The 21,325-nt window shown below is 51.5% G+C and overlaps 1 protein-coding gene across 1 annotated transcript in view; it reads left to right on the forward strand.

Annotated features, from left to right (window-relative positions):
• Positions 1–9,447: 9,447 nt before the first annotated feature.
• Positions 9,448–21,325, forward strand: part of ARK2C (arkadia (RNF111) C-terminal like ring finger ubiquitin ligase 2C) — a 54,486-nt gene continuing 42,608 nt past the window's right edge. Inside the window, exon 1 of the mRNA XM_050987233.1 lies at positions 9,448–9,557. Within this exon, the coding sequence (XP_050843190.1) occupies positions 9,497–9,557 (61 nt within the window). The 5' untranslated portion in view covers positions 9,448–9,496. The remainder of the gene's footprint in view (positions 9,558–21,325) is intronic.

A 21,325-nucleotide genomic window follows, 5' to 3' on the forward strand; every position in this document is an offset into this window, starting at 1 on the left:
ATGCCTTGTGCCCAGTGCCTGTGCAGCTCTCCTGGAGCCCCTGGAGGCCCTGGCAGGGGCTCTGAGGTGTCCCTGGAGCCTTCTCTTGTGCAGGGGAACAGCCCCAGCTGTGCCAGGCTGGCTCCAGAGCAGAGGGGCTCCAGCCCTGGCAGCATCTCCGTGCCCTCCTCTGCACTGGCTCCAGCAGCTCCCTGCCCTCCCTGTTTTGGAGCTCATTGTGCCCTGCAGAATCCCCTCCAGAGATGCAATTTCAGCACAGCCCCCACCTCCCCACACACCTAAATCCTTCAGATGTCTGAGCAACCTTCCCACCATTATTTCTGTGACTGCATCCCCCTGTCCCATCCCCCCAGACACCTTCTGCTGCTCCATGAGACTGCCTGACTCAGAGGCTGATGCTACAGGGCAGGTCCTCTCTGGTCAAGGGAGTGGTGCCAGGGTCAGCTGTCTTCAGAGAACCACAAAATTGTATGGGGGAATTTGGAGCCACAAGTAAAGAGGAGGATGGTAAAGTACAACTGCACTGTGCTGAACATGAGGTCCTGCTGCCTGCCTGCCCCCTCACAGGCAAAATGGAAATGGGAATAGGAATAAAAATAATAATGATTATAATTCAGTACCTCTGCTGTGTTTTATATGTATTTATCACATGAGAAAGCTCCCAGTGCAAGTCAGGAAGGTCATTTATCCATGTATTTTAAGTACCAATATGGATAATGAAGGTAAAGTGGTTTTCAGTCTTACTGAGTTCTTGGCATTTGTGGAGCTTAAAAATACAAAATCTGGGCCTGGTGGTTGTTGGAGAGGTGGGCACCAGTCTCACCAAGATTTTATTTTGCATTTATCAGCAGCTGAGGGAGAACAGAACCCTGGAGTTTGGTGCAGATGTGGGAAGAGGACAGATAAAATGCTGAATCTTTTCTTCTCTATCACCAAGAGATACCCAGAGTCTGTAGGCTTCAGGGAACACTGAATGGAAAGCTTAAAATTCCTCCTGTGGCCCTTGGCACTTCATTATGCAGGAACCACTTGACTTTGTGAGAATTGCTATTTGTGAGGCAACACAAAAACTGATGAAAACTACGCACAACCGGGTTAGATTTTATATTTTGTTTTCCCCAGTGAATTAGTTGCAGTGCAGATTAATTCTGTGGCTGAAAGTTTGGTTTGCCCGCCTTGAAATGAGGACTGAAGGGGTTGTGCTAAGTGGCTTTGTTCCCCAGTTCCCTGGAGAATCTGTAAATGGTGCTCTTTGCTGAAGGCATCACCTCCCTTGGCTGAAACACTCCCAGTTTCGCCTCTCCTTTTTGGGGCTGTCATCTCTGGATTTCAGCTGCTGTGGCTTTCTCTCCAGAGCACCCCAGGGATGCAGTTTCCCTTCTGTCTTTACGGGGAAGGAGCAGAATGCCTGCAAAATGCAAACTTGAGATGGACAAACCCTGCGTTTACTGACAACTTTGGTGCAGATAAGGTGAAATCCTCTTGTTACTGATGCTAAAGGGTGGACAAGGATCCAACCCATGGATCCCCCCAGTCTATATCTTGAGTTTTTGAAAAGCAAATTCAATCCTGAGAGTCCTGACGACTGCTGATTCACAAATGCCCCTTGGAAGTTTTCTCATGGATCTGGTTAGTCATCTGGATTTACAATTTAGTTTAAAATTAGAATTGAGTGCCAGCCACTGGGAAGGAAACATCTTTCAGACAGTCTCAGGGCAAAGCTAGAGTGGGCAGGGGGAAAGCTGTCTGGAAGTTTAATTTCAGATAATTTTCTACACTTACTCCCTGCATCAGCAGCTTCGGGTGAATCCAGGACAACCACATCAGAGCTGGGAAAACAAACAAGAGTGCTCTGTCAAATTCATTTTCCATTGCTGTAGGTGCTGTGAATTGAGCACAGCTCCTGGAGCCCGACTGGTGCCTCTGATGAAATGCCATCTGCAGCTGAGCAGTGCTTTTGCTTTGTCCCTGGGTGGCCCGTGATCAGCAGCACCCAAACCTTTCCCACGTTGTTTCCTCCAGATCCTTGTGTGCCTGCTTTAAACTTGGAATTGCTGAACGCCAGTGAACCCCAGTGTCAGGCCAATCACAGACTCACAGAATGATTTGGGTTGGAAGGGACCTTAAAGATTTTCTCATTCCACCCCCTGCCATGGGCAGGGACACCTTCCACTGTCCCAGGGTGCTCCAAGCCCCATCCAGCCTGGCCTTGGTCACTGCCAGGGATCCAGGGACAGCCACAGCTGCTCTGGGCACCCTGGGCCAGGGCCTGTCCACCCTCAGACAGAATTCCTCCCCAGTATCCCACCCTCAGACAGAATTCCTCCCCAGTATCCCATCCAACCCTGACTTCTGTCCATTTAAAGGCTGCTGTCCCTCCATGCCTTGTGCCCAGTGCCTGTGCAGCTCTCCTGGAGCCCCTGGAGGCCCTGGCAGGGGCTCTGAGGTGTCCCTGGAGCCTTCTCTTCTCTAGGTTATACAGAATACAAAACCCCAGTGAGCAAATCCTAATAAAAAGGGGGATAATTTCAAAAACAACCTCACAGCAATGTCTCAGAAGAGGCCTGGCAAGTTGGAAATGTTGTTTAGATCAACGCCCACATAGCAAAAGGAGAATGAGCCCCTGGTGCCCACCTAGGAGACCTCCACAGCTCCCAAGCATTTTCTGTGGTTGGGATGGTGTGTAAACAAAGTCTCAGGCCATTAAAAACCCCATCCCACTTGCAGCTGATGAGTCCTTGACTCCTTGGACAATCTGTCTTTCCTACATCTGCTTGTCAAAAGGAGGAATTAGGGAAATAATTAAAGCAGTCCCAACCTGGGCATGGCACAATGCAGGGAGGGAGATTTCTGTGAGGGGCTGAGCTCCCTGACACTCCCAAAACTCTTATTTTAATGCTTTATTTTCCTAGTAAGCAGCAGGATTGCATACTACAGCCAAGCTTTTGGAGGGGTGATGCAGCATTCCCTCATCCTTCGATGCCCAGTGTAAGGTCTTGCCCTGGACCAGCATTCCCAGCTTGTCCAAGGGTATAGAAAAACTCTAAAATGCCCTTTAAATTATCCAAAATGCCTCAAAAATAGCTTTACACCTACATCTTCTCCTTCCCTGTGTCCCAGGGAGAAACCCCTTTAATTCCTGGGGCTCCAGGCTCGGCTCAGCCTGCCCCCAACCCCACAGAAAGGCTGGGGAGGGGTGGGTGGGTGGGTGGGGGTGAGGGCTCTCAGCAGCACCCTTTTGGCACTAACAATGATTTTTACTGCAGTTTGGCCCCTGATATTTTCTCTCAGGAAGGCCTGGCTGGAAGCAGCCCCTGGGAAGGCACTAGATGGCACCAGAGCCAGAAGATACGGGATCTGGCTGCTGTCTCTGCATCCCCCAGAATGGGGAAAGTGCCCTCAAAAACGGCAAAAGGGCTTCTGGATGTAAAAAACCCAATTTGTTTATTTATTTTTTTTAATTTTCCTAACACTGCAGGATCCAGTCTCCCTGGTCAGAGCCTGTCCATGAAGCCAGCATCATCCCAAAAGGGCCCTTGGAAGAGCAAAAGAAATCAAATAGTCTGAATAGAATACTGAAATTAAATTATCCAGCTGTGATTTTGAAGTATTTAACCACTAATGAGTCGTTTCTCCAGATATTAAGCCCAGGATCTGGGAATGTGGACAGAGGTTGCTGACCTTGCCTTATTTTTGGTTTTTGCAAACCAAGGACCTGATCTCATAAATAAAATAGTTCAATGTCCTTGATTAGTGGCAGAATTTGTGGGATTTTGCAGGAAAGCATGTTTCCAGGAGAGGGCTTTCCTTTCTTCACAGTTCCTGCAGTGATCATGTTTGTATCCCAAAGCTGCTGCTGCAGGGAGCAGGTGGGATACAGGGATGGGGAGAACATTGCGGGGCTACCAAGAAAAGCACACCAAAACCTCTACTCCCCAAAAATAAGGGCAAGATGGAGGAGAAAGGATGAATTTGGGGCCATTCTGCTTGAAACAGGGTGGTGTGCAACATCCTAAAGCCCATGCCTGTCCTCACCTTATGGAGACACCCAGGGAGTAATGAGTATTGGGAGCTTAAAACTCTGATTGAAGGGAAGAATTCAATCAGCCCTAATGTCCCACTTTGGACTCAATGTAGTGAATCTCCACCAGCTCCCATTCTGCAACTGCCACCAGCAGTCAGAAAACTCCCCAGCTCTGTTTTGTCATCTGCCACACCCATACAAATGGAGAATGAAATTCCTCAAAGAAAAATAATTCATTTTTGGCAAAATGTTAAGATACAAATGGGGCATCATAGACTCATTGAATTGCTTTAGTTAGAAAAACCCTTTAAGACCATCGAGTCCAGCAGAGCCAAGGCCACCACTGACCCATGTCCCCATGGGCCACATCCCTGTGGCTTTTAAATCCCTCCAGGGATGGGGCCTCCAACACTGCCCTCTGTGCAGACTGTTCCTAAGTTTAATGACCCTTTCCATGAAAAAAAATCCCTAATATCCAAGCTGACCCTCCCCATGACCAGCCTAAGGCTGTTCCCTCTCCTCCTGTCCCTGTTCCCTGGGAGCAGAGCTGGCTGTCCCCTCCTGTCAGGAGCTGTGCAGAGCCACAAGGTCCCCCCTGAGCCTCCTTTTCTCCAGGCTCAGCCCCTTCCCAGCTCCCTCAGCCTCTCCTGGGGCTCCAGCCCCTTCCCAGCTCCATTCCCTGCCCTGGACTCATGACACTTGTCTCCTTTGCCACCATAAATTGTGCTCCCTCCTGAAATGAGCTGGGGAGAGCTCTGGATGTGTGCTGGGTTCCTTCGAGTGTTGTGAGCTCCCAAAAATCCTCTTTTCAGGGAAAAGGGAAAAAGCACCTCCTGGGCCACATATCTGAAATGGGCTACAGCAAAATTACTGCAAAGTGTTTTCTTTCTCTCCCTTTCTCTCCTCCCAAATGGCTGTTCTTTGGAGCTGAGGTTTGAGGTTTTCACCCATCTTCTTATTTTATCTCTTACTTTATAAAACTGGAAAATTGAAATGCTGCGATATTACACTTTAATCAAATGCATAATGATTTCCTCTAGATTGCCTCTCTCTTTTTTTTTTTTTTTTTTTTTTTTTTTAAGCTAAAGAAACAAGGTAAGAAGCAGAAGAGAAAAAAATTCCAGGGAGGCAGAAAATAAATCACCAAAATAACCTGAGATAAAATGTCAGTGTAAAAAATCTCAAATAAAGCCCTTCCAGTTTCTGAGTCCTCACTTGGGTTTGGGTTGTTGCTGCTCCCAAGAATGGAACAATGGTATTTGCTGCAGAGATTTCCCCTCCTTTTTTGCCCTTTCTCTCTCCAGGTTGCCTTTAGTGTTTTCACTCCCCCTTTTCCCTGGAGGTTCTCCAGTGCTGTTCCAACAAGCCCAACAGGCTTTGTGTCTCCCCCACCTGAGATTTGAGACCCTGAGATTTGAGTTCCAGCCCAAACCATTCTGGGATTCCATAAAAAGGCCTCAGGGAGGTGTGAGATGTCCCTCTGGAGCAAACCAGGGGCTTCAAAACAGCTGGATAAAGCCCTTCCCTGGGGGCTGATCCACTGTCCTGCCAGAGGCCAGCCAAAAAAATCCCCTAAATTTGAAGAAAACTGACACATCGTTTTTTGAGACCATCCTGACTTCCCAAAGGGTTTCACCCGGCTTGGATTTGCAGAGGGGGTGAAAAGTCCCATATCAGGCTGAAATTACAGAGGGCTTTAGGGTGGGCAGAGGGTGGGGGACAGACCTTGCAGCTCTCGGAATTAAGGTCACCCTCAGACCCGCCCCAGGATGGTGCTGATGTGCCACGTGTGGCCCAGGGCTTCCCAGCTGCCCTGCATCACCTTTAAATTCCTGTATATCCTCCTGGATAAGGGGAGATTCCTTCTTCATGGTACCGAGGGGAGAGACATCCCCCTGTCCCTGCAGCACCCCCAAAACAGCCACCCGCGGGGACACCCGTGTCACACGGACACCTGGAGGCCCGGGAGCATCCAGGAGGAGCGGGATTTCACGGCAGAGCCTCGGAAAAAGACGGGAGGATGCCCCAAACGGGGGGTGCTGGACCCCAAAATCTGCCCTGGGGACGGGCAGGAGGGAGCCAGGGGCTAATTTTAACATCAACCTGTGCCTGCGGGCATCTGCGGAGGATCGGGTGTCCCGGGAAGGGCGGGAATGTGTGCGCGGATGCGAAGCGACAGCGGCGAGGGCTGAGCCCCGTGAAATGCTCGGGACAACTGCGGCGGGGCCGGGGGCCACCGGAGCAGCTGCCCGAGGCAACTGGGGCTGCTGGAAGGGCTGCAGCCTCGGCCCGGGGCCAGCAGCCGCCTCGGGGCACCGCGGAGGGGATGCCAGCGTGTTTTATAAGCTGCCGGGACCCGTCCTGCAGCCGGCAGGGTGGGGCTCGGGAGGCGCGGGGAGCATCCCTCCCTGTCGGATCCACGCGTGGGCTGGGATGTCGGATCCACCCGTGGCACCCTGCGGGTTTTTAAGGGCCTAAAGAGGAGTCCCTTTGTCGGGTGGGTGTGGCACGGCCAGCTCGGCATCCCCCCTCGATGCCGGGGTGACCCTTTGAGGGTGACAGAGCAGGTGGGAAGTGGGTGTTCCTCCATGCTGCCGCACAAACGGGGCTCAGGAAGCGTTTCATTGTGGCATAAACATGGAAAATTAGATTAGATTGGATGTGAGGAGGAAGTTTTTATAGTGAGGGTGGGGAGGCCCTGGCACAGGGTGCCCAGAGAGGCTGTGGCTGCCCCTGGAAGTGTCCAAGGCCAGGTTGGATGGTTTGGAGGAACCTGGGGGAGTGAAAGATATCCCTGCTCATGGTTTAGATAAGCTTTGATGTCCCTTCAAACCCAAACCATCCTGGGATTCTAGGGGGAAAAATGAAAGAGCAAAGTTTGCTCCTTTCTTGGAAATATTCATGCTTTTGGGACATGATGAGCTGCCGGCCGGGGCTGGCTGAGCCCTGGGGTGGGCAGCGCTCACAGCAGCACGGTGACAGAGGGGGACAAAGCCCAGCCTTTCCCTGCCAAGAGCCCCCCATGAGCCAGAGCAGCCTCCCGAGGGCACTGAGGGGACAAGGCAGGAGGGCAAATCCGAGCTGGGATGCAGTGGGATGGGCACCGGGAGGCAGCGAGCACCTGGAACTTGTCCTGCTCCCGTTTTTGGGGAGCTTGGAGCAGCAGCTGTGTGAACGTGCCCAAAAGGACCCTCTGGGCTGGAGGCTGCCGCTCTGGGGAAGGCTCGAGGGAGAGCTGGCAGCTCTCCCTGTGGATCGAGTTAATCCTTCCCAGGCGTCTGCCCTGGGGCTGTGGGACGGGCAAGGAAGGGCTTACACAGATTCAGGTTACCAAGCTCACGTTTTTATTCAGATCGGGAGAAAAAAAACCAAAAACCAAACCAAACAAAAAACAAAACCAACCCTCCCCTCCTCCCCGCCACCAAACAACGAACCCACAAACTGAACCCAGCGACAGACCCGATGCCATAATCCGGGAGGACAAATCCATCGCACATCCGCGTCCGGAGGCTGCCGGGCGCTTAAACCTGCCAGATGCACGGCATGGATAAGGCTAAGCGGGGATTAAGGGGGCTCCCCACGGCGGGACGGCGGCCGCAGCAGGAGGGGGGACGCGGGCGAATAAAAAATAAAAAAAAAAAAACAGCCTGGGCAGGGTGGAAAAGCCATGGAAAAGTCGCTTTGCTGAGGGGTGAAATGATTCCCTGGATTCTGCGCTTTGCCAGAAATCCCTCCTGTGCAACGGGGGCTCTGACTCCATAAAAACAGTTTTAAATGGAGATGAGCGTCTGCCTGGGGCTTTTTTGGGGGGTGAATCGCCTTTCCTTAGGCTGGGAGTGTTCCTTGCAGCAGCAGGTGGGTGGCTCCGAGCTCCCAGGGCTTTCCAGGCGCTCTCCACGCCCCTCCGGGCTTGGCCAGAGCCATTTTAGGTCAGGGATGCCCCAACGGATAAATTCTGTCAGTAACTGGGGCGTCAACACAATAGGCCTCTGTGTCACCCGCGGGGAGGAGGGATGGGGACAGGGATGTGCATGGGGATGGCACTGGGATGGGGACAGCGACAAGCCCTCGGTGGCCCTGCTTGTGGCACGGCCGGGCGGGTGTTTCCCGAGAGATGTGCGCAGGGAGTGCTCCAGACTGTGACCCACGTGTGTGTGGGGCGGGAGAGCACCGGGCTGTGAGCAGGGGACGGCAGGAGCGTGGGAGGGTGTGGCGGTGTCCGTGTCCCCGCGGGAAGGTGTGGCGGTGTCCGTGTCCCCACGGGAAGGTGTGGCAGTGTCCGTGTCCCCGCGGGAAGGTGTCTGTGTGGGCTCTCAGGGCATTTGTGGCGTGTGCCTGTGCGTGTGCGGGTGTCTGTGCACAGCTGGGCTGCTGCAGGAGCCACGGGGATGCTGCCCTGCAGGTGTGTGACTGCACCTGAATGCACCTGTGTGTGCGGCTGACAGGGGTGTGATTGTGTGGGAGCATGGATAGATGGATGGATGGATGGATGGATGGATGGATGGATGGATGGATGGATGGATGGATGGATGGATGGATGAGGGATGGATGGATGGATGGATGGATGGATGAGGGATGGATGGATGGATGGATGGATGGATGGATGGATGGATGGATGGATGGATGGATGGATGGATGAATGGATGGATGGATGGATGAGGGATGGATGGATGGATGGATGGATGGATGGATGGATGGATGGATGAGGGATGGATGGATGATGGATGGATGGATGACGGATGGACAGAGAGCTGGAGGGATGGATGCAAGGATGGCTGGATGGAAAGACAGATATGGATGGATGGATGGATGGATGGATGGATGGATGGATGGATGGATGGATGGATGGATGGATGGATGGATGGATGGATGGATGGAGGGAAGGACAACAGTCAGACAGGTGGAAGGATGGATGGACAGATGGATGGAAGGATGGCTGGATGGACAGATGAAAGGACAGACAGATGGAAGGAGGGCTGGATGGATGGATGGACAGACATAGATGGAAGAATGGATGGATAGACAGAGAGACAGAAGGACAGACAGATGAAAGGACTGCTGGACGGACAGACAGACAGATGGACGGAACGAAGACTGGACGGATGGACGGAGGGACAGACAGAAGGACGGATGGATGGACGGACGGACGGACAGACGGAAGAACAGACAGACAGAGGGACAGATGGCTGGCCGGATGGACAGACGGAAGGACAGACGGACGGACGGACTGAAGCACGGCCGGACCGGCGGGCGGGTGCGCGCGCACGCGACACCGCCGCCGCGCGGGCGCGCGTGCGCGCCTCCCTCGCGCGCGGGCCGCCCCGCCCTCGGCGCCCATTGGCCGGCGGCGGGCGGTGGGGCGTGTCCCGGCGGCGGCCCCCGCGCTGCCATTGGCCGCGGGCCCCTTTGTGTGCCGGCCGAGCGCGGCCGCCGCCAGTCGCCGGCGCGTCCGGGGGGCACAAAGGCCGCAGCATGGTCCTGGTGCACGTCGGATACCTGGTGCTGCCCGTCTTCGGCTCCGTGCGCAACAGAGGTACCGCTCCCGGCAAGCGGGTTCGCGTCCCGGGGCCGCTAGCGGCGGCGAGGGGGGGCGGCGCGTCCCGGGTCCCCGGCGGCAGGAAGGGGGGGCTGCTCCTCAGCGTTCCCCTCAGCGCACCTCACCCAGCCCGGCGGCATCCCCCTCTCTGGGGCGCCGGCCGCCCCACACACGCCACGCTTTGGGACCCCCCTCCCGCCCGCACCTCCCGTCTCCGCTGCGGTAGATCTGTTCCCCCCTCCCCCCCTCCTCTCCCGTTCTTCTTTTACGGATTTTATTTTATTTTTTAATTTACCCTCTCCCCCACCCCCACCCCTCACCGTAGCCACCAGGCCATCCCAGCGTAGCTGTAGCCTATAACAGCCATTTTTGTACCTCCATCCTGTGTAGTAGCTGAGTTACATTTGCACTGTAAATTCCTGTTAAGTGGATTCGTTTTGCTGTGGTCGTCGTCGCAGAGTCTCTTTGGGGTGCGGCGGGGGCGAACGCCCCCCAGTTGCGGCTAAACCCACAATCCCGGGGCGGCTGAGGTTGGAGGGCACCACGGTGGGGTCATCTGGTCCCACCTCCCTGCTTGAAAACCTTCCAAAAACCATTAAATTTGGGGAGGGGAAGCGCAGCGATTGGCCGCGGTTCCGAAAATCGGGCTGGCAGAGAGTTGGGCAGCGGGGTGTGCGTGGTCGGGCAGCGCTGAGGTGCCGCTGGCCGGGGGTGCAGCATCCCTGTCCCCGCGGTGACACCGCTGTCCCCGCGGGCATCGCCCCCAGCCCCGTCCCTCTCTGCAGCCACAAGTGTCCCGTCCCGCCGGCACACCCCCAACCCGCCCAGCGGCCCCCCACCACCCCCTACCCCCCCAAAAAAAAAACCAAACCAAAAACCAAACAAACCGGGCTGCCGAAAGAGACGACTGGCAAAATGGTTTTCCATTAAACAGGGATAACATTTTTTTCTGCTGTGCTAAATTACTTCCTGTTCTTATTTTGTGGGTAATTTTTTCTGTACCGAATATCCTTTGGTTGTGTATCTCCACCTTTTTTCTTGTACTAAAACTAAAGCATGGTCTGTATTTTTTTACATTACCTAGTTTCTGATGTAAATCTCTCTGTAGAGACATACCCTGCTGAAATGTAATGTGCTGTAGCCTATACATCTGCTCAGTGTACGCTGCTTTTGTTCTGTTGCCCTTCCATAGCATGGTGGGCCTTGCCTTTTTGTATTGTGTGCATGATGACATTGTTACACACGATTCCACTAATACTAATATACGATCTCTCAATAAAGAAACTAGTTTTCCTATATTAACCTAGTGTGCTTTTTCTATTGCTGTTTTCCCATTTATTGTCGTATCCTGCTGTTTAGATTTTTTTCCTTGCTTTCCCCTCATCGTGAGGTTTGAGTGAGTGGATTTTTTCTCCCTCGTAGAACAGATTTGGGGGCTTTTAAATACATTTCCCCCCCCCCCCCGCACTTCCTATCCCATATCTACCCTCAGCATTAGTGTGTGTGTACATACTTCCCAGCGCACAGTCCATATTGCTGTTGTGCCGATGCAGAATTCTGGTTTTACCGCAGATCAGCCAAAAAAAAAAAAAAAAAAAAGTGTACAAATCCAATCCCTCATTATTAATCAAAAAAAAAATTAATGAAGGGTCTGCTGCTTATTCATTCTAGTTACAACATTACACGTTCCTTACCAGACTGATCCCTCTGTATGGATGGGGGGGGGGAATTGTTTATTTTTCTAAACTCCTGATTAACAAGAGGTAAACCAACCTGTATTAAAAGAAAAAAAAAAATCCCCCTCTAATCTTTAAGCTGTATATTTTAAACATATACATCTCTGCGAGTGCCCTGCCCACCATCTGCCAGGCGAGAAGTTGCCGTGCCTCGGTCCCGCGGCGACTGGCACGCTATAAATATCTCCACTAGACCCCTGCAAGGCAGGGCTCGTAAAAACGTCCCAGCTGCTAATGTTGTAACTACATTTTTTCCTGCTCGAAGCCTCTAGGCCCACCATCTTCTGAATAAAAACTCGATTTGATTAAAAAAAAAAAAAAAAAAACGGCAAACTATGGGGTTGGGAGAAAAAGTCACCGGGAGCCTTAAAATATTGGAAGCATGGAGGGGTGGATGAATTGCGGTCAGCGAGCAGCTTGGCTGCGGCTGCAAAGCGATGATTATAATAGTGGTCACCTCTCCTTGTGCCTGCAGCAGACCTCCTCTCCCAGGTCTGCGAAATAGTCCTGTAAAACCTCCCCGTTTTGGCTTGGATGCCACGAGGAGCTGAGGGAAGTCAGGGCTCCCAAAGCCAGGAGATGGGGCTGGGAGGGGAGGCGGGGGGAGCATCTTGTCTTTAATTACATTTTCACAGAAGCGGGGGGGAGACGCAGGATTGGTGATTGGTCTTAAATGAGAGGAAGACAAATTCAGCAGGTCGGTGGTTCCCACCCGCTAAAATTTCACGAGGAGCCGCTGGCAAACAAAACAAAAGCCAGTGGCTCCTGCAGCCCGCCCTGCCTTTACCCCAGCATCCCTCCCAGAGACGCATCATTTCGCAAGGCTGTGCCTTTCCACCTCTCTCCTAGCTCTATCCTGAGTTTGGTTGGTTTTCTCTATAAACATTTATTTATGATTTCCTTCTCCATATTTCCTTTTCCGTGTCCCTCGGTGACTGTTTGGCCATCCTGTCCCCCTCTGTATGAGCACCGGTGGGGTGCCCCCTGCTCCCCCCTGGATGTAGTGTATGCCGTGGCCCTTTGTTCTCGCTCCATCCTCGCCCCGGGCCAGCGCTGAGCTCCTCCGTGCCTGACACGTCCCCATACACATCCCGAGGAGGGAGGCTGTGCTTCTCGCTTGCATGAAGGGAGACATGCATGCCTGTTGGGGCTGATCATTTTCCAATGTGATTTTTTTTTATTATTTTCTCCCCCCTCTCCCACCCTCTCTCTTCCCCCCCCCCCTTTTTTTTTATTTTGTTTTGTTTCCTTTTTTTTTTTTTTTTTTAATTCAATCCCCCTTCCCCCCGCCAGCCCCACGCCACGTGAGACAATAAGATTCAGGTTATGGCGTGGGGGAAAAAAAAATAAATCCCCCTTCTCCTCTCCCCTCAGCCCAAACCCCAACATGGATAAACCCATCCCCTCCACGGACACCTGCCGGCAGCTGCCCTTTTGTTGGGAGTGGGGATTCACTGCAGCGAGCGTAACAACCCCCCCCAGGTCTCACTCTGCAAATTAGCCCTGCTGCAGAGCAGGGCTGCATGGTCAACCCACTCCGAGGATGCCTTGGTAATCTAATAATGCAGAAAACTGCTGGGTTAATGGCAACTTTTAAAGCAATTTATCATCCGCATCATATTTTTGACCTGTCTTGTTAGAAACACATCCTTACAAGAGGAAGCATCCCCCCTCCTCCACCTCCCAGCCTTATTAGTCAGTAACCACCAGGCTTTCATAGCTCATAATCCATCAAACTCATCCACATTTTAATGACTTAATTCCTTTGACACTCTGGAAAAGCCACGTTTGAGTCCTGAAAAAGCCACCTGGTACAAAGAAAATGATTTTTTTTGTTTGTTTTTTGCGTGGGTTTTTTTGGGTTTTTTTTGGTTTTTGTTTTTGTTTTAGCATCGTGGGCTGAGGAAATCCAAGGTGGGTCACGTGCTGGTGGTGCTGCTGTGGGTGTGGAGGCACATGCAGTGATTTCTGTAAAGCCTAGACTTCTCTCCAGCACCAACCTGTGTCTCTGGGCTCCCTTAAATAACTCCTTTCAGTAACAGGAAGAAGGGTAATCCCAAACACGGACAAAACGGGCTCTGAGGTTCATTTATGTAAGGGCTGTGTAAAGGTCTCACACCCATCTGTGTGCAATTACTGATGGCAAACGGGACCTGGGCTAATGGGTCTCTCACATGGTGTTTGGGCTGGTGGCACAGCTCCCATCCTTTTTAAGGGAAACAGAAACAAGTAGTGGTCACGTTTTGCTCATGCTGGGAATTATCAGCAGAGCCTAAAGAGAGAGCTGATCTGGATTTACCTTGCTGAGTGCGGATCTGGCCCCGTGGAAGTCTGTTATTTAAAAACCGGTGAGTTGGTGCGCGAGGGAGGCAGCAGCAGAAGCTGTGAAGCTCGGGGGTGGTTGAGGGGGTGTGTCTGCCACAAAACCCCGGAGCTGCTCTGGTGCAGGGGCACGGAGTGCTGAGGACACGGTGGGGACACAGCCCAGTGCTGCTTGGGGTGCCCTGGGCAGAGTGTGGGTGTCCTCCCAGGGCCACCCCGAGTCCTCCATGACCTTTCTGGAAGGACTTTCCTAGAGTAAGTCTTGAGTTTCATTTTTGTTTTTGCTTCAAACCCTGCTCAAAACCTGGGCAGCTCCTTGTTAGCTGAAAGGGGAAGATGGAGCATGGCTGGGGCAGGCACTGTCCCAAAAGATGTAGGAGAAACCCCTCCAGGTACCTCGGGGAGCACGTGGGTCATCCAAGACTGGCTCATGCATCACCCCTGACCAGAGGGACGATGGTGGCAACCACTGGGGGTGCAGAGGTGGAAGGACATGGGAATACGGCTCTTTTGGGGGTAGCAAGGACATGGGCATGCCCTTCCCACCCCTTTACATGTTGGTTTAACCCCAAATCATGCACTGGGGCGCCTTGTGTCTAAACTGGAAGATTCTTATCTCCAGAGGTGTTCAAAAAGGGGCAGGCGCTGCAGCAGAGAAAGGCTTTTCCCACCCTTAACCTGGGAGTGCTTGTTTTGGGAGGCTTTAAATTAATGAGTGAGAAATCCAAGGGGAGATTTGCAATTTCTCCTATGCTAAATTGTCTTCAATATCTGTAATCCCCAGGAACAGAGTTGGTTTGGCCATTGGAAGAGATGTGATGGCATTGGCAAATGTTGTGACTCTTGGGCATCTCATGGAATTTGGGTGTACCTGCATAACCCTCCAGCTGGGTGATAGCATGAAGCTTTTCACTTCAGGGGTTTCACATAATATAGAGCTTCAAGGTGCTGCTTTATGGCCAACTTGGTCCTCAAAACTCACAAGTCTGCACTCAGCAGGTGTTTCAGCTGATGTGGGGGTTTGGGAAGTGGAAGGTGAACGTGGAGCTGCAGGGCAGGGACCTGCAGGGAGGCAGTGAGAGGGGGGACAACACCCAATGGGGAAAATGGTAATTTTCTCCCTTTTTTGGTTGATTTTGGATAGATGGAGTGGGTTGGTCTGCAATTGGGGTTGGCAAAGTAGTTTCCCAAGCAACTATGGACAGGACCCCATGGGAGATCCACAAGTTAAATCATTGTGTGGTCTTGTCTTACTCCTAAACCTTCTTAGTGAGAAAACTCTGTCTTTTGGGAAAGGTTAAATTCTCCCAAAAAAAAAAAAAAAAAAGTCTCTATCATTCCTTCACTCCTTAGCCTCTTGCAACAGGTCATGGTGGTGGCAAGGACTGGTCTCCTGTGCTGGAGAGCTCAGCAGCAGCCAGGATGGAGGGAAAGCAAACCCTTGTCTGCTCCATGCCTCCTCTCCACCTTTTCTTAACCCTTTCTGCTCCTCCTCTGCTCAGTTTTGCAGTCTCCCAGGACCTTTTCTCACATTTTCCTGCCTGATGGTCCTTTGCATTTCCCAGCCCCAGCTGGATTGGGCTGGTTGGCCCATGCTGTCGTGGATCCCTCTTGGTAAGTGTCCTTAACCTCTGTTGTTTTCTCTCCCTCCCTTTAAAGGCTGCAAAATGTGCCTGCAGGAAAGCTCTCAGTGTGTGTGTAGCTTGTGGCTCTTTATTGAACATAATCTCTTCATTGGCTTGAGGGACTGCACCCAGTGGGGTCAGCAACAAAGAAGTGCTGGAAGCAGCAAAGGTGCAGGTTGTGGGGACACAGAGAGAGTAAGGGGCAGCCCTGTGGGCTGGGAGCCTGTGAAGTGAGGGCATGCCTGTAGGGAAGTGTTTGGCTGAAGATTTTTGGTACTTGGGGGAAGGATCCAGGTGTCTCTGTGGTTTTCACCACATCACTGGTCCCAGCTGCTCCCAGGGGCTGCCCTGTGTGGAGGTGACACCCCGAGGTGTGGGTGACCCTCAGCTCAGTCAGAGCCATTGGCTGGTGCTGGTTTTCCTCTTTTTTCCTCCCTCTGGAAGGCTTGAGAGGTGCTGTGGAGCTGTTGCCATGCACCACCCCTCCATGTCCTTTCCCAAATGGTCCAAAGAGCAAATGTGTCCCCAAACAAGGAGAGAACAAGGCATGGACACCTTCTGGGACTTCTTTGAGCGGGACTGATGGAACTGGACAGCCTACCAAGCCATATGTCCAGCTCTGGCGCTGAGAGTGGCTGTGGAAACATTGTCTTCTCCTTTTTTCCAGCCTGGAACGGGTCTCTAAAAGACATTCAATAAAACCATCCTTGGGACATCTGTCTTGCTGCAGCTGCTCCCCACCCTGGGTTCCTCCAGTGAAGGAAGGGATTGGGAAACATCCCTGTAACAAATGTGCCCTCCCCAGCTGTGCTTCCTGTGTGTCTCTGGGATTCCTCATTCTCCTGGTGGCATCTGACTCTTCTTTCAATCTCGCTGTCAGATGGAGGCACTGATGCTTCCCACAGGATCTTGGGATTTTTGGAGGCTGTGGGTGCATGAGGAGTCACCACTCATGACCACTTGCCCCACTAGCTAGCCAGTTTTGATACTGTTTCTACTGAAAATGGGACATCTAGAGACAAAATGAAGCTTTCTTCTCTCTCTCTTTTTTTTTTTTTTTTAATTTTTTTAAATTTGTTTTGTAATATCAGAGGGGTGCCTGTGTTTGCCTGCATGCCCTGGGGCAATGCAGGAGGTTTGTCTGGTCCATTCAGGGCTGACCATCACCAGCTGGTGGGAGCTGGTACTTGAGTAGTCTCTCCTGAGGGCCCCAAACCTCAGTGAGGAGCAGCTGGAGTCTGAAAGGAGCTGTGGGTTCATGGTGAAACTGCCTGGACCTGGGGATTGATTCCCATCTGGCAAGGCCTGAACTTGTTTGTACGTGCATAAAACTAAAAAAAAACCCAAACTCCTCAGCTTTTAAAGGAGTTGCTTGGCATTTACACTGGGGTGAATAAGATGAGAATCCAGTCTGAGGTGTGTTTTTATCTTAAAAGAGAGAAAAAAAAAAAAACTTGGCAGCAAACTGGCCGCAGAGTAAAGGTATTTTGTTTGCAGGAGGGTTTGGTGGTGCAGCTATCTTTGCAAAGACTATTGGGGTGCACTAATCCCTGCTTTGGCATTTGCAGTTAAACTTGAGCAGGAGCTTTTTAAATCTCAGTCAGCATCTGAAGGTAATGGGGGTGGTGATGCTTCGGGAGAAGTGTCCATCAAGCCTGGCAGCTTCCACAACCTCCAGGCAGAAAATACCACTCGTTTGCCTGTCAGGATAGGAGCTGTAAATCTCATGCAGATTACCACGCTTCTTGTTGTGGTTTGCTAAATCCACACTTCTCTCTCTTGTAGCCTGGCCTTTAATATTAATATCTTTAATTTCATTTATAAATTCACTTATCAGCTTTCATTAGTCATCCCGTTAATGATCCCAGGCAAGAAATTTGTCATTTGACGTCAGAAGGCAGATTAAGGGACTTCTAAAGCCTTGGGAAACGGCTTCATGCTGCACTAGAATTATAGCAGTTGGCATACGAGGCTAATACTAGGTGTAATTTGCATCTGCTGCTCAGGGGATGAGTGATTATTTTATATATTTAGCAAAACAAGAGAATTTCTTAACCATGAATGGTGCTATGTTTCCTGCAAACTCTGTGGTATTATGAATCACTGGGCTGTAAACATCTTGTTTGCTGGTTTCATGTTAGCATGGGGGGATCCTGACAGCTCCCCTCCTTCTTGGTGGGTTTTCCTAATTGAAATTAAGAGATTCCCTCCATGCTAGGAGCTGGAAGGGACAGGGAGTGGATTAAGTTTTGCTGTGCTGAAACTGAGCGCCTTTGGTTGCTGAGCTCCCCTGATGGTAGGTGAGGGTGTTTGGGAGGGTTTGGAGATGGATGTCCAAGGCATGGAAATTCAGGGAAGAGCCCTCACAATATTTGCTCAAAAGGTCTAGAAAAGAGCAGGGTTGGACTGAAAATGGATGAGATGTAACAGCTCCAGGCACTGGTCCTTTCAGGTCCATCAGGATGATGCTTTACAGATGCTGGGAGCAAGCAGCGTGTTGGGAGACACCTTATCTTAACCAGCTGTTATTTGTGATATCCCACAAACCTCCTGGGGCTGAGATAAGGAACGAGGAGGCTTCCTACACAGAGGCAGTGGGCTTGGGGTGGTTACAAAGTTGCCTCTTTTTTCATAATGAACTCCTCATTGCATGCAACCCTGTAAAAAATGCCCCCTTCCCTGCTGGCCACCTACAAAACCCATTGGCAGCCCCAAACTCTCTCCTGCTCCTCTGTGCACAGCCTCCTTTGAGATCAAAGGGCTACAGGCAGATCTCCAGGAGTCTGAATGGAGAAAATGTTATCCAGTTTGCAGCAAAAACATTTGGGGAACTGCTTTTGCTCAACCCTCCTTGATCTGAGTGGGAAACTCCTGTGAAAACTGCAGTGGGATGATCCTGACTGGACACCAGGTACCCACCCAGCTGCTCCATCACTCCCCCCCTCAGGAGGGCATGGGGCAGAAAATGAAATGGAAAATAAGTGGTTGAGATGAAGTCAATTTAAAAAAAGCAAAGGAAAACAGAAGAGTTACACTCTATTTCCCATCACCAGGTTATGTCTGGCTACTTCCTGGGAAGTAGGGATTCAATATTTGTAGCAGATGGTCTCTGGGAGCCAGCCAGGGTGTGACACAGCCCCGGGGGAGTGTCACGTCCTGTCCCCTGTGCTGGCACTGCTGAGGCACCTCCAGTGCTGGGGACAGCTCTGGGCCCTCAGGACAGCAGAGACACCGAGGGGCTGGAGCGTGTCCAGGGCAGGGAACGGAGCTGGGAAGGGGCTGGAGCCCCAGGAGAGGCTGAGGGAGCTGGGAAGGGGCTGAGCCTGGAGAAAAGGAGGCTCGGGGGGACCTTGTGGCTCTGCACAGCTCCTGACAGGAACCTGACAGGTTCCCTGTCCCAGGGAACAGGGACAGGAGGAGAGGGAACAGCCTCCGGCTGGTCATGGGGAGGCTCAAGTTGAATATTAGGGAATTTTTTTTTCATGGAAAAGTTCATTAAGCTTAGGAACAGGCTGCCCCAGGCAGTGCTGAGTCCCCATCACTAGAGGGACTTAGAAGCCATGTGGATGTGGCACTTTGGGACATGGGTCAGTGATGGCCTTGGCAGTGCTGGGGAGTGTTTGGACATGATCTTAGAGGTCTTTTTAGTCTAAGTGATTTGCTGATTCTGTACTCTCCTGAGTTTATCAAAGCAGCAGCAAAACCCATCTCTATCCTTAATCTGCTGCTCAGCTCTGCCTGACTCCCTCCTGCAGTATATTGACCAGTGGTGGCCACACTCTTGCCTCCAAGGCTTTTCCTTCAAACTGTGAGCTGAAAATTAGAGTGTGGCATGGATATTGGGCCCCAAGGCAAGGAATGTCCTGTCCCAATAGCACCAGGGGAGTGCCTGGGTGAGCAGTGGGTGGTGGGCCAGCAGCTCAGCTGGTGGCAGTTCTATTGAACTGAGTTGCCAGGGACTAGAAAACAAGAATATCTGGTTTTGATGATGGTGATTATTTTCCAGTTCACTGGCTGAAAATTTATTTTTCTGGGTTTGTATTGTCCTTGAGTTTTTCAACAAAATGAGAGGGTGGGGAGAGGCTTTTAAATGGTTCATTTGAAGGGAGATGAAATAGGCCACAACCCCAGAAGTGAAATGCTATCTTATGACAAAAAAATGAAACAGCATCAACTGGATGGAGGGAATAAAACCAATTCATCATGATTTTTAGGTTGGGTTTTTCATGCACAAATGTTTGACTTTGACATAATTTTTTAAGTATCTTAGAGGTGGGTTAGGTGTTTTGGGAAGCATGCAATGGTCAGGAATAGATTGCCTTTGTGTTCTTGCACTGTGAAACCATCAAATTTATCTAATCAACAGATATGCTTGAATATTGCCTGAGATGAGCCTTGGAATGATGTGGGGGAGGGGTCACAAAATGAGGAAGGTCATGTCAGCCCCTGTCCCTCCCTCCTCCTCACCTCCATTGGCATCAAGGATGAACTTCCAGGCTTGGGAAGGGCCAGAAGTCGTTTCCAAAATGACAATGAGAGGGGAAATCCTGACCAGGATGTGTCACCACTGCTCTGCTCCTCACTGGTCTCACCCAGCTCAGTCACTGCTGCTCTGCTCTGGGCTGGGGCAGCCTCACCTAGAGTGCTGAGGGCACTTTTGGGAGCCACAACATAAAAAAAGACATTAAACTGTTAGAGAGCATCCAAAGAAAGCCACAGGGATGGTTATGAGCCTTGAGGAGAATCTGTATGAGGAGCAGCTGAGGGCACTGGGTCTGCTCAGCTGGAGAAGAGGAGACTGAGGGCAGACTTAATTGTGGTCTTCAGCATCCTGTGAGGGGGAGAAGAGGGACAGGTACTGATATTTCTTCTCTGGTGACAGTGACAGGACCCAGGGAATGGCTGAAGCTGTGTCAGGGAGGGTTAGGCTGGATATCAGGGAAAGGCTCTTTCCCAGAGGCTGCTGGCACTGCCCAGGCTCCCCAGGGATGGGCACGGCCCCGAGGCTGCCAGAGCTCCAGGAGCCTTTGGACAGCGCTGCCAGGGATGCCCAGGGTGGGATTGCTGGGGGTCTGTGCAGGGCCATGGACACCATGATCCCTGTGAGTTCCCATCCCACTCAGGATATTCTGTGATTCTCTGCCATCCTGCAGGTGCAAACAGCACCTTCTCCATGGCAGGTGTGATTACAAACTTGCCAGTGGAAATCCTGGGTGTTCTGCCACAGGAGACCACAGAGGCACCTTGGAGGTCAGGATGTGTCATCTTGCCCTGGGGTCACCTGCATGGAGAGTCCTGCACTGCCAGGTCCAGATGGCTGTGGTGCTACCCAGATGCTCCTTTGCATGGTGCAGGGGTGTCCTGGGAAAGGAAAATATTGCCAGGAGGTAGTTACAGGATTAGAAAAATAGGATGTGTGTCAGGGGGAAGGAAGGCATGTTCCCTTGAACAGGAATCAGTTCCTCCTGAGAGGGTTTGGGATGTCAGGTATCTTTGCTTGGTGTTCTCTCTGTTCTTCCTGCAATAAATGATTTTTAGCCCCTTTAGCAAAATCAAGAGCCAAACAATATCTGGGAAGCTCATGGCAGTTTTTGGGGTATGTTGCAATGGTTCATTGTGGTTTAGCCCCATCCAGCCCCTCAGAACCCCTCACTCAATCCCCCACCAGCAGGATCAGGGAGAGAATAAGAATGGTAAGAGCTGGAAAACTTCTGTGTGGATTGAGATAAAGGCAGTTTAATAGGCACAGCAAAAAATGTGCACATGAGGAAAGCAAAACCAAGGAATTAATTCAGTGCTTCCCATGGTCAGGCAGGTGTTCAGCCATCTCCAGAGAGCAGGGCTTCCTCCCACATGACAGTGGTTTGGGAATACAAACACCATCACTCCAAACATCCCTCCCTTCCTCCTTCTTCCCCTCACTTTATATCATCTTCACCACTGTGGCCACACAAAAAGCAGCAAAGGCCTTGGCTCTGTGCAAGCCCTGCTCAGCAATAACAAAAACAGCTCTGTGATATCAACCCTATGTTCAGCAAAAACCCAAAACACAGCCCTGTAACAGCTACTGTGTAGGAAATTA

Source organism: Serinus canaria, chromosome Z, assembly GCF_022539315.1.
Source record: "Serinus canaria isolate serCan28SL12 chromosome Z, serCan2020, whole genome shotgun sequence".
NCBI classification, from domain to species: Eukaryota; Metazoa; Chordata; class Aves; order Passeriformes; family Fringillidae; genus Serinus; species Serinus canaria.